Here is a 13,125-nt window from a genome sequence, read left to right on the forward strand (position 1 = left end):
ATGGAAACAAAATACAAAAAACTTCCGTTTGCTGAGTGATATCAGTGCTCGTTAAAGAACCCCACGTGGTCTAAATCAGTCCACAGCTCTCCACTACGGTGTCCCTCAGCCCACGAGTCGCTTCGACACGTTAATACCCACAACTCACTAGTCCCTAGCATAGCAATTAACACTGTAGTCATTTAGATAATTTTATAACCTGAATAATTACTTGCGGACAACTACTGGGTGACTTTTAAAAATTTTACGAATTTTTATTTTAAAAAACTTAGAAACATCATTGCAGTCACTGCAGGTGGAAAGCTCTAAAATTAAAAAATTAACTAAATCTAACTAATCAGCTTCCTTATTTATGATTTTAGGGAGTGAGATTATATATAAAGCCAATAAGCCATGTGGTGGGTGCTTCCACATTTTCATCTAGCTGCTTTTTCTATGGACTGCTTTCATGTCGCACTAAAGAATACAATACTTGCTTTAACTATTCGCTTAATAATTCTTTAGGCATGCTGTTTTGTCTTTGCTGAGAACGAATAAACAACTGAGGCTCCTGAACCTTCACGCTGTCAGCAAGCAAAGGACACCTGCAGCTGCATTCCTTTAATACAAGCACATGCATCAGTTTTTGTGCTTATACGCAGGTTGGAGTGGAACGTCAATTCTTATAAATGTCCGACATGAGTATGACGACATCCATACAGACACAAGACAGCAACGGCAAGCTGCAATACGGGCACTGCCTTTGACAAAAACAACTTACTTGTGTGGTGCATTCTTTTCAGCCATCTCCTGCTTTTCGATACAGCTAACTCATTGTTAGAAGCATACAGAAGCAGTGAGCCACTCACAACTTGGCTCCGGGCCCTCCGGCTCTGCTTCTCGCATCGATTCTTTTGACTTTAAAAGCGCACTTACAACGAAAGGTGGGCGACCTGTCACATTTGCAAACAGCGCGCCTGTTTTGCACCTTGCTAGCCATGACGAAGCAAGTACGCATCGAAACGACCACTGAATGTGGGGGAAGACAGAAATACAAGAAAAGCATTTAAAGCTCTAGCGCACAAATTCAATACGACGCAAATTTTTATTTTTATCTTCGAGCAGCCACGATCTACCGCTGACGCTAATACTCTAAGCTTGGGCAAGTTGGTGTGACATGGTTTTTTCAGCAGCGCAGGGGACAAAGGACGTGACAAGTGCACAGACACGGCGCTGAACTTACAACTGGTTTATTCAGGTGATTTTCACTACTCAAGTACAGTGGCAACCAATCTCAAATGAAAAGACAGATACACAAAACAGATTGACGAAAATGACAATTCCTGAGCACAGGTCTACAGTGGCACAAGACCAGCTGCGCACGTTTTTCTATTCTCATCAAGGAAACGTAGTTTTTTATCAGACAGAGCTATTGAGGCAACGCTTACGCATTCATCTTTGAATTTATGGATTTCATGAGCTTCAATGATTTCACGAGTGATTTTTGTTCTATTATCTGACAGCACTCGACACTGAGTGAAAACAGGATAACACGGCGGTTTTTTGTTCTTTTTCCTTTCGACTGTGCAGTCTCTGCAATGAATGCCAAGGTGACGGGAAGCGGTGCCGCTCACGTTGTTGTTGTTGTGTTCCCGCAGCCGGTCGTTGAGGCAACGACCAGTTTGCCACGTGTAGTACTTGCGACATGTAAGCAGAAACCTGTACACAACATTGCTGCTACATGGTACAAAACCTTTTTGGTGTTTCTTATCGCAGCCAACCATCCTTTCATTGCTGCTGTTTACAATATGGCAGAGTTTGGAGAGCTTATCGGGCGCGGAAAAAACAACGTTTACATCGGCACGCGCTCCCACCCTTTTCAGATTATGTGAAATGCGGTGTAGATAAGGAATAACCACACACTTTCTTTTTTCTTCCTTGGGCCTTTCAGTGGAATCTCTGCGGCCTGAATTAATGATTTCTCTTAGCAGGCTCTCTGATATTGCAATCAGAAGGTCGGAAGGGTATCCTGCTGCTTGTATGCGTACCACCTGATTTTGATAGCTGTCTTGCATCGCATGATGGCATGATTTTTCTAGGGCATTTCTTAAAACACAACTTTGCGATGCCGCGCTTTACAAGCTTAGAATGTGCAGAAGCGAAAGGCGTGAGAGGCTACTGGCATCGTGGCTCGTAACGCCAGCACACATGGCTATTTTTGAGGAACATGGCAAGATCTAAAAAACGTAACTTTCCTTCAGAAGGTGTTTCATGCGTCAAAACAAGAGGGTCAAGACAGGTGTGAAAAATTGATAAAACTTTCGAGACCGAGGCCTCTGCGTCAGTAACTGCACATGTCATCAAAACTAAAAAATCATCTACAAACCTAAAAACACGAGCCACGCTTTCGTCTAGTTGACTATCAAGGAGCCTGTCATGGTGCGCGAGATAAATGTCGCTCAGTATCGGAGCTATGCATGAACCAATGCAGACGCCATTGCTCTGGAGGTAAACAGATTCATTCCAGGTGGAAAATGTCGAGTTAAGGTAAAAAGTAAGGAGTTCCAAGAAGTTGCTATTGCTGATGCCTGCAGAATTCTGGAAAGCTACCACACCAAAGGAATCAATGCATTCTTCAACACTTGCCAGCAGTTTCTTTTGCGGAAGGGAATAATATAAATCTTTTATATCGATAGAGCAGGCCGAAAAGCCTTTCTTTGGGTATTGTTGCAAGAAAGCGATTACTTGGTTAGAACTCTTCACCTGAAAAGGGTCGTCAATGGTTAAGAGGTTCAGCTTGTCTTGCAAAAATTAACGCGACAGACTTTTGCCATGTGCCATCCTCGGTGACTATTGCTCAAAGTGGGCAGTCCAGCTTGTGAGTTTTGGCTGTGAAGAATATCTTTAAGCAGGACCCCTTGCTTTTCTCTATACACTTGGCTAGGGATTCCAAATTCATTTGTGCACACATTTTCCGTGCTCGGGCTTTCACTTTACTTAGAGCGACATCGCTTCTCTGCCGGAAAGTTGAACTGATAGCATTTTCTGCTTTCGATAAGTAGAGCGCTTTTGGCATCACAGTAAAACCTCCCTCTTTATCAGCGTCTAATAGGGTCAGTGAATTGTTCTTTAAAAACGAAACGGTGAATTTGATTGGAATTCTACACCCAGTAGGTTTACACTTTGCCAAAATGTCCACTCCATCTGAAACACATCGGTCCACTTCAGGAGCCGCTGCTAGGCTGGAAACTTGTCTCACCATCGCAAGACGTTCCGGTGCCGATCGCCTGGGTTCGACGGCGAACTATGGTCCTCGTCTAAGGACGTCTTGTACTTGTTCCGGCAAGGACACTTCACCATAGGTGTGGACTGGACTGAAGCTTTCCTGATGCGTCTTCTTAGTGATGGCTCGAAGCTGCGGCAGCCCGCACTGCCATAAGAATTCGGTAGTCTTGTCTGCCGTCTGAGACCACCGCCGCCATTCAAGTGCGCCATGAGCTGAAGATGTGCCGCTGTGTGCTCTCAGGAAGGGCCATTCTCTGTAGAGGCAAAATCACTCGTGAAATCATTGAAGCTCATGAAATCCATAAATTCAAAGATGAATGCGTAAGCGTTGCCTCAATAGCTCTGTCTGATAAAGAACTACGTTTCCTTGATGAGAATAGAAAAACGTGCGCAGCTGGTCTTGTGCCACTGTAGACCTGTGCTCAGGAATTGTCATTTTCGTCAATCTGTTTTGTGTATCTGTCTTTTCATTTGAGATTGGTTGCCACTGTACTTAAGTAGTGAAAATCACCTCAATAAACCAGTTGTAAGTTCAGCGCCGTGTCTGTGCACTTGTCACGTCCTTTGTCCCCTGCGCTGCTGAAAAAACCGCTGACGAGCGAAGGCACGCAGGGGACCTAAGGACGCGTTCCTGGAAAATTTTTTGTAAAGTTTTCGAGCAGCCAGCTGCGCAGAAGTACGACCCTTTACGTCACTGAAGACTTACATGAAACTATATTCGTGACTAATCAATACTCCACACAATGTAATATCAAAGCACAAGCGCATCGCAAAAGCGCGCTGAAATGGACAGGGAGAGCAGCAGACACGACCTGCTCACGCTTCGTGTCCTGGCCAACAGGCGGCGAAGCCAATGCCATGAGCATTGCCTATAGTTTTAATGCGTCTGTGTCAAAGTATGTGCTATGCAAAATGCTGTTTATCTTTCATCATAGTTCCCAGCATGGTGTGACATTCTTCCTTGTTCAACACGTCTGCTGTACACCTAAGGCACTTGACTAAGAAGCAAACAAGTGGAGTTTTTTTTTCTCGTAATTCAATGAGAAAAAATTTTTAATTGCTACATCTACAGCAAGATAGAGACTTGGGACATACTGTGAATGGAACATGTGCATTTGCCAGCAAAATGCTTGGTGTCAGTGCATGGACAGCGTTTAATGGAAAGAAGGAGAGGCAAGAATAAGCAGGTGGAAGTGGTCGACACCCAGCACAGAATGGCCAGGAAGTGGAGATTAGTGGCGCAGCACCCTGTATGACAACTTCCCAGAGCTGGCATTGAGGTCATGCATGCACAAATTTTCCCACCACAATGTAAGATGCTAACCACATGGCATATGCTTTAAAGGGTTCCAGGCACAAAGTTTCTCGGTGTCAGTTTATTTGCCTTCAAAGAGGCCTACGGGCCTAGCAATCATGAAAATAAGCGCAAAACACCAGTGCATAGTGTGAATAATTAATTACAAGCCATTTTGTACACAAAGCCTTTGGTCTCAGTCAGCGCCAGCGCTGAAGTGAACAACACCTGAGTTTAGCGACGTCACAATAATTAAAGCAAGTGCACCATGACATCACTCGATGTTGGTGGAAATGGTTTCGTTTATGGGGGTTAAACGTCCGAAAGCGACTCAGGCTATGAGGGACGCTGTAGTGAAGGGCTCCGCAAAATTTCCACCACCTGGGGTTCTTTAATGTGCACCGACATTGCGCGGTACACGGGCCTCTAGAATTTCACCTCCATCGAAATTCGACCAACGCCGCCGGGATCGAACCCACGTCTTTCGGGTCAGCAGCCAAGCGCCATAACCACTGAGCCGCGGCGGCTGCCCGATGTGGGTGGAAATGGCAACAGGCTCATCGGACAGCATTAAAAACGGGGAGGAGGAAGAGGAAGACGACGCTGCTCGATCTGTTGTCACCTCAGCTCAGTAATTTTGCCTTGTTTTCTAGTTATTAACTAGGTTATTTCCACCCTTGGAAGACGGCCGCGTCTTTAAGGCGGTACTGTCCCTACGGGAAGGGTACAGCAGCTCCGGCGCCGGTATCCTTAAAGGGACAGCGCCATCCGAAGGAGCCCAGTGGGGCGGAGGCGGCCATGGCATCACATGGCGGGGATATGCCAGTCATCAGGGACGTCCAGCAGTGCAGTGCGTCATCATCGCTCAGTGGGGATGACTCAACTATCGTCGCCACTGACGAGGAAGTGGCTGACATGGCGGAAATGGTCAACGATGGCTTCAAAGTGGTGAGTCATCGGAAGCACCGGACAGTCGGCATCCCAGTGATAGTTCAGCCAAAAGAGAAAGGTGTTGACTTCAGAGAGTGGAACCCTATCAGGCTGTTCGATGATATTAAAGTACTACTGGGATCTGCTCCGATTCGCAGTCGCTTCACAACGCAAGGGGCTCTTCATCTAGATATCTCAACGGAAGAGCAAGTAGACATTCTTCTGCGGTGCTCTCAGATCGGTGGCATACGAGTTCCAAGCCCGGTTGCCACACTCCTACATGACTAACACATGTGTTATAAGGGGAAGTACCAGTGTGGTATTCGGAAAGTGCCCTTCTTGACTACTTGAAACCGCAAGGAGTTCTGCACGTGCGACGGTTAATGCGCCGGGTGGAGCCTGGAGAACAACAATGGGCAGCGGAGCCTACAAACTCTATTGTGCTAACGTTTGCTCCCGACACCGAGCGCCCTGGATTAATTGACCTTGGTTTCACCAAACATGCAGTCCACGAGTTCGTTGAAACTCCTCCCCGGTGCTTCAGGTGCCAACGCTTTGGACATGTAGCGAGAGTTTGCAACAAAGATCAACGTTGCAAGCGGTGTGGTGGTGGCCATGATTACAAAGAGTGCAAGGCAGATTTTGCTTGCGCTAATTGTGGAGGTGACCATCCAGCGAGTTTCAGTGGCTGCACATTCCGTGTAAGCGCCTTACACCGTCGCAAGTCCTTCATTAGTGGCCCCAAACCACAACCTACTGAGAAGCCGATACATGGAAGTGAAGGGTTCCCTGCGCTCGAGTCGGAAGCTCGGGACGTGGTAGCAAGCGACGTCGCTGCACGACCTGATCCGAGCAAGTCGGCAACGGCCTCCGAGGGCGAGCTGGCTGTTCGATCTGCTTCTGCAAAAAGTGTCCATGTTCCTCAGCGACCAGATCACAGCAAGACTCGACAACAAGGAGGACATCCCCTTGCCTTAAAAGAGATGCAGACACCAGCTACCGTGGCCAAGAGTGGGTCCCAGTCCACGTCTTTTGTCGAAGTGGTGCGCCAGTGCGTGCAGCAAAATAAGGAGCTCAAAAGCCGGAATCTTTCCGACCTTCTACGCGTTTTGTTTGATGTCCTGCATTCATATAGCCAAGCGATGCAGCCTAGCACTTTGAAGAACTTTATACAGCTGGTGCTTTCCTTTGAGACCTTGATCGCCGGCTTCGCAGAGAACTTCAACTCCTAGATGGCTAGTTTACTTCAACCTGTTGCAACTAAAAACCCTAGAAAAGTGCCGTTTACCATGCAATGGAACTGCGCTGGGATTATAAGTCGATTAGCAGAACTAAAATTGTTCTTGAAAGAGACCTGTGTTCCAGTACTGGCCCTCTCGGAGGCTGGCTTGCCAAGCGGGAGGTCTTTGCCGGGATACGTCGCCCACAAGAATTGCCGCATAAAGTCTTTTCCCGCAGGAAGTGCCACCCTTTACATACGAAGGGAGATTCCTCATGTGGCTTTGAACGTCACCGATCTTTGCACTGACAGTATTGAGGTAGTGGCTGTGAGGATTCGGCTCGCCTTCCGATCTCTGTCCATTGCATCAGTATACGTGTCCCCGCGGAAGAAGGTCGATATGGCTTTGTTCCTCCAGCAACTTTGTGACCGCTGCCCAGCACCCAGAATCATCTGCGCTGACTTCAACGCCCACCACCCTGCCTGGGGTGACAGGAACACAGATCCTCGCGGACGCCAACTTGTAAAAGTCATCGACAGTTTGGACCTGTGCGTGGCCAATGACGGAAGTCCCACTTTCTTTCGGCCTCCAACCTCACCCACATCTATAGACCTAACCTTACATTCACCTGACGTCCGTGTGCAGTGGTCAACTAGAGCTGACCGAATGGGAAGTGATCACTACCCGATATTTGTGTTTACTGCCGACTTCCATCTGCGTGGTCCTAAAATTTGCCATGTAGTTAATTGGGACAAATACAGGGAGCACTTAGCCTGCGTTTCCGGTGATGTGACAGACAAAATGATTTATGCTAAGATGGCTGCTACCACGGCGCTCAAGCTACCTGATCATTTTCAGACTCCGGATTTAATACTCAGGAACCTCTGCGCAGCGCGCAGAAGGGAGGAGCGACAACTGTTGCGGAAGAAGGACGACAGAGCCTTGAAGACAACTTTCAACAGGCTCAACTCTGCCATTAGACGTCATGCGAACAAGCTCTGTAGGTCCCAGTGGGCATCCTTTTGCGCTAGTTTGACTGTTTTCTCACCGATAACGAGAATTTGGCGTGTCGTTGGCAGTCCTGCTGGTGGCTCTCGTCCGAGTAAACCTTTCGAGGCGCTGGCATTGCGAACGCAGAAACATCCTGTGTGCTTGGCAGAGGAATTTGCGGATGCATTTGTAAATTCCAGACCAGGCATTCATCCCTGCGCTCTGCCTGCTACGTCTCCGTCTGTTATGGACGCCCCGTTCACACTTCGAGAACTACAGACAGCGCTCCGCAGCCTGCGGCGTCGCTGTGCACCAGGTCCTGACGGCATTACCAATCAAATGTTACAGAACCTGCCTCTGGAACACCGGAAGATGCTCCTAACCTATCTCAATCGACTATGGGAGTCTGGTGACGTTCCCCCTTCATGGAAGGTGGCTTGTGTAGTCCCACTGCTGAAGGCCAGCAAAGAGATGACAGACGCGGCCTCGTATCGTCCTGTATCGCTGACGTCGTGTGTGGCTAAGCTCATGGAGAAGATGGCAAGTAAGCGTTTGTCTTGGTGGCTTGAGGATAGAAGGGCACTACCAACATGCATGACTGGATTCCGCACAGGTTTATGCGCGCAAGATAGCGTCCTGGACTTGATAAGCCACATTGAACATCAGAGTGCTTTTGGACTTTCAACACTAGCTATTTTCCTAGACGTATCAAAGGCTTATGATAGCGTACTCCAGAGCTCAATACTGAATAGTCTGCAGGTCGTAGGCGTCCAGGGCTATCTTCTGCGATTCATTCACTCATTTCTCAGTGATCGTAAATTTCGAGTGCGGTTAGGCAGTACAATGAGCTCCGAAAGGGCGGTATTGCGAGGGGTACCTCAGGGTAGTGTACTGTCCCCAACGCTCTTTAATGTTGTCATGGCCGGTCTTGCCGCAAAAGTACAAATACATTGTAGGCATGTCCATATGTCGATATATGCAGACGACATTTGTCTTTGGTTAACCGGATATCAACACAAACGCTTAGCTCTATTAGCGCGACAGGCCGTGCTTTCAGTTAAAAGTTACCTTCAAGGTGTTGGGTTGACTCTCTCGGTGAAAAAATCTGGCTTCGTCCTGTTTCCAGGTAGGGGACGACGGTATGCGCGGCTGAGCATAGACCTTGATCAGTCTTGCCTTCGTCCGGTTAAACACATACGTTTTTTGGGCGTCACTATTGACTCACGTCTACAGTGGCGACGAGCTGTTGGACTCGATTGTGGCTTCACTATCTTCGCCGCGTCTCAATGTGCTTCGTAGAGTTGCTAGTGAGCAATGGGGAAACCATCCTGCTTCAATGATCAGGCTTCACGATGCCCTGGTGACAAGTCGCATAATGTACCAGCTCCCTTTAATTTCCCCCTCGGTATCGCAGCTGGAACGCCTTGAGGTTTTGCACAGAATGGGACTAAGGAGAGCTCTCGGCGTTCCGCGGGCTGCTCCAAACAATGCAGTACTGTATGAGTCTCAATCGAAACCTCTTCGGCTAGCCGCTTCACAAAGTCTTTTGCTGCAAACTGGCCGCCTCAGAGAGACTGTTGCCGGGAGAGCGCTTCTACAGCGCCTTCGAAAGAGATCTGAGTCCCGGGCGTACTTGGCTTTAAATACTCTTCGTTCTCTGGGTCTCGACCTTCGAGATCGACCTAAGACGTTGAAGCCACCTTGGTCCTTTCCGAGCCTCGATTGTTCCTTGACAATTCCCCACGTTCGCGCTAAGCGGAATTCTCCTTTAGCGGCAATGCGTTCGCTCGTACTGGAACATCTTGAGACCGAATATGCCAGTCATCTTCAAATTTTACAGACGGCTCTGTGGACAAGGTCAGAGGATCTAGTGCAGCTGCTTTTCATATTCCGTCTTTGAAGTATGATTGGTCTGTTCGTTTTACTAAAGTCGTGTCCTCCACAATGGCCGAAAGCGTTTCCATTGAGGCAGCTCTAAAGAAGCTACGGTGTTGTACGCCTCAACCTACTGTCATAATTATGGATTCAAAATCTGCCCTTCAAAGGTTAGAGTACGGGTTCCCCACTGATGCCTTGAGTCTTAGATCCCTACGTCTGGTGCAGAATCTACATAACAAAGGCTTCTCTATACGTTTTCAATGGGTGCCCTCCCACATAGGTGTCTTAGGCAACGAGATAGCAGACAACCTCGCCCATACAGCGCTCTCCGGGATTCCAGTACATGGACTCCCTCATGAAGTCAAGCAAATGTTCAGAGATGTGGTGTTGTGACACTTCCGTTCTTTGTGGAGCTCTCCTCATCAGCCATGTGTGACCAAGGGTCTCGAAAGGTACCAAGCCACTTTGCTGCACCGCGTTCGCACGGATTCTGCTCGTACGCCGGCGTGGATGTATAAGACTGGCCTAGCGTTGTCACCATTGCGTTCAACGTGTGGTGTGTGTGGTGACATAGAACATTACCTCTTGTGCGGTACTTTGTACAACGCGGAACGGGCTGTGTTATTCGGATCCCTCAGGAAGGCAGGAGTTCCTCACAGTTCTCTTCAGGACATTGTTTTACTGCGCGGGAGCCAGTCGAGTAGAAGGGATGCTTTTCGCCTTCTTCTACTTTACCTGCAGGACACGGATTTGGCCTCCACATGGTGACCTCAGGAGTGTCTATTTAGGTTTTTGCGGACAGTGTTTCTGTGATTTCTATGTAAGTGTCGCTACGGTGGAGCAATTGCTGGCAGCAACTGCAAGGCTAATCCCACCAGTAGTTTACAACCACTCAACTCAACTCAACTCAGCATTAAAAACAGCAATAATTTATGTTCCACTCAAAGAATGTGCCAGACACTTGCGAGATGCCAACTTCTTACGCCCATGAAAGAAATCGTACCGTAACTACCCCCTCTCTCCTCTCCACACTACCGACCCACCCCACCTTCCTGCCCTCTGTACAATGCACAAAAGGCAAACCTGACTGATATCCCCGGGGTCTGTCCGGCTCCCCCTCCACCCGGCAGGCCGGAGCCACTCCCAACATGGGAGGACTGGGAGACCTCACTACGCTCCACAGATCAGGCACGACAGAAGATCGTCGCCACCTGTGCGGGCAGCGTCATGGACCTTTTAGCCATGAACGTTTGAGTGCGGTGTGGTCGTGCGTGGACCCAGGGGTCCTGGGAGGCCCGAATTCCTCTGCACAATAAAGTCTTTCTCTCTCTCACTCTCATGCCGTTCAATGTGTTTAAAATTTTGTGTCTGCACCCCTTTAAAGGACTATAGACACCAAATTTTTTCTTGCGTGTTTTTTTCTTTCAAACGATATCTTAGACATTCGTATGCATGAAGCCCCCTGTGGTATTTGTGTACGAACGCTAAATAATTTATAATTGAATTTTTTCTTCACGGTGTTTCGGTTTCATCGACCGAAGGACGACTGTGACGTCAAGTTGATGTTTTGGCCACGTGATGAACTGGAAAAACTTTAATATAATCACTAACAGGCTCGTCATTCCATGTCTTGGAAGATGCTGGATTAAATGTCATAGTGAATTAAATCTACATATCAGCGATTATATTACAGTTTTTCTAGTAGATCACGCGAACAAAACATCAACTTGACGTCACAGTCGTCGTTCAGTCAATGAAACCGAAACAGCACGAGAGAAAAAATTCAATCAAATTATTTAGCGGTTGTAGGAAAATATCATCCGGTAACTCATGTATTCTAATGCCTAACGCATCGCTTGACAGAAGAAAACGCGCAATAAAATTACACTAACTGCCCACTGAAAGAGAAGACACTTTCGCAAGGCAGGAAAGCTACCTAAGGTACAAGATGGTAGGTTCCCAGATTATTTACCTGGATGAGATATGTGCAACGGCAGCAAGCGCAGTGTTGGTGGAAGGACAGAACAGTGAGCGTGTGCTGCTTGTGCCAAGATCAGGACAACCATGGCCTGGAGCAGGCTGCCAGGGAAGGGCCACCGCATCATTGTGATGCACATCAGCAATGAGAAAGGCCCATCAACGGCTCCCTGTATGTTTCCTGCATAAAACCAGAAAGGGTGAAGACTGCTATGAAGGAATGGATGGCAATCATTTTGAGATGTTTTCACTCATGTGAAGCAGCCAAAAGAAACATCCTGGCGAAACACAAGCAGTTGTGTCATTCACACCTGGACGAAGCAATGCCGACAACAGTTTTACACAAAGAAGCAGTTCAGCAGTAGCTGACAGAGACAACACTAATGGAACGCTATGATGCCAACAATGTGGCTCCTATAAATCATGAAGCTGCCCAAACTGTGCGTTGTCAAATACCATGTAGGTGTCGCTGTGGCGAGGGCTGGCAACGTCAAGCTCTGGCTCCCACCTTAGCTTTAACCTATGGAGTTTCTCTGGGTACAAGTTAATAATGATACCAAGAATGAGCATAAAGATTTATGGCTTCCTTTGGTTGAAGCTCCGCTCAGAGACAAGACACCAACGGTGACAGCAGAAAAGTGGAGGAATTGTGCACACCACACCATGAATAATGAAGAAAAATTCAGAGCAAACTCTGCCAGCGGCCCTCATATTCATTAACACATACGTGTTTCACAACACATAACTATGTAGCACATTGGCTCTGGGATGCATCACAATAGTAAACCAGCGCCGACATTTCTTGCACTGCAAATTAAGACTTTACATCACCAAGGTACCAGGCTTCCAAACTGTGGAAGTGGTATGCCAGGTTTAACATCCTCAAGCAACACATGGTCTATGAAGAACACCACAGTGGACGGCTCCGGATTAATTTATACCACATGGGGTTCTTCAACGTGCATTCACGTCGCACAGCGCACCATTGTTTTTATGTTTTGCCACCGTCGAAATACTGCCACTGCAGCAGGATCGGGATCGAACCCGCGACCCTGAGATCAGCAGCCGAACGCCAAAGCCACTAAGCCATGTGGTGGGTGCTTCCAAATTTTCATCTAACTGCTATTTCTATGGACTGCTTTCCTGTCGCACTAAACAATGCAATACTTGCTTTAACTATTCGCTTAATAATTCTTTAGGCATGCTGTTTTGTCTTCGCTGAGAACGAATAAACAACTGAGGCTCCTGAACCTTCACGCTGTCAGCAGGCAAAGGACACCTGCAGCTGCATTCCTTTAATACAAGCACATGCATCAGTTTTTGTGCTTATACGCAGGTTGGAGTGGAACGTCAATTCTTATAAATGTCCGACATGAGTATGACGACATCCATACAGACACAAGACAGCAACGGCAAGCTGCAATACGGGCACTGCCTTTGACAAAAACAACTTACTTGTGTGGTGCATTCTTTTCAGCCATCTCCTGCTTTTCGATACAGCTAACTCATTGTTAGAAGCATACAGAAGCAGTGAGCCACTCACAACTTGGCTCCGGGCCCTCCGGCTCTGCT

The 13,125-nt window shown here is 47.7% G+C and overlaps 1 protein-coding gene across 5 annotated transcripts in view; it reads right to left on the bottom strand.

Annotated features, from left to right (window-relative positions):
- Positions 1-3,162: 3,162 nt before the first annotated feature.
- Positions 3,163-13,125, bottom strand: part of LOC144115132 (uncharacterized) — a 61,849-nt gene continuing 51,886 nt past the window's right edge. For 2 of the 5 annotated variants that reach the window (XM_077649307.1, XM_077649309.1), the window contains 2 exons: positions 11,549-11,734; positions 3,163-3,518 (listed from right to left, as the gene is read on the bottom strand). In XM_077649307.1, the coding sequence (XP_077505433.1) occupies positions 3,502-3,518; positions 11,549-11,734 (203 nt within the window). In that variant the 3' untranslated portion in view covers positions 3,163-3,501. Of the gene's footprint in view, positions 3,519-11,548; positions 11,735-13,125 lie in introns of those variants that run through there. The other 3 variants (XM_077649305.1, XM_077649308.1, XR_013311261.1) reach the window with 2 other exon arrangements.

This window comes from Amblyomma americanum, chromosome 1 (genome assembly GCF_052857255.1).
Source record: "Amblyomma americanum isolate KBUSLIRL-KWMA chromosome 1, ASM5285725v1, whole genome shotgun sequence".
Lineage (NCBI taxonomy): Eukaryota > Metazoa > Arthropoda > Arachnida > Ixodida > Ixodidae > Amblyomma > Amblyomma americanum.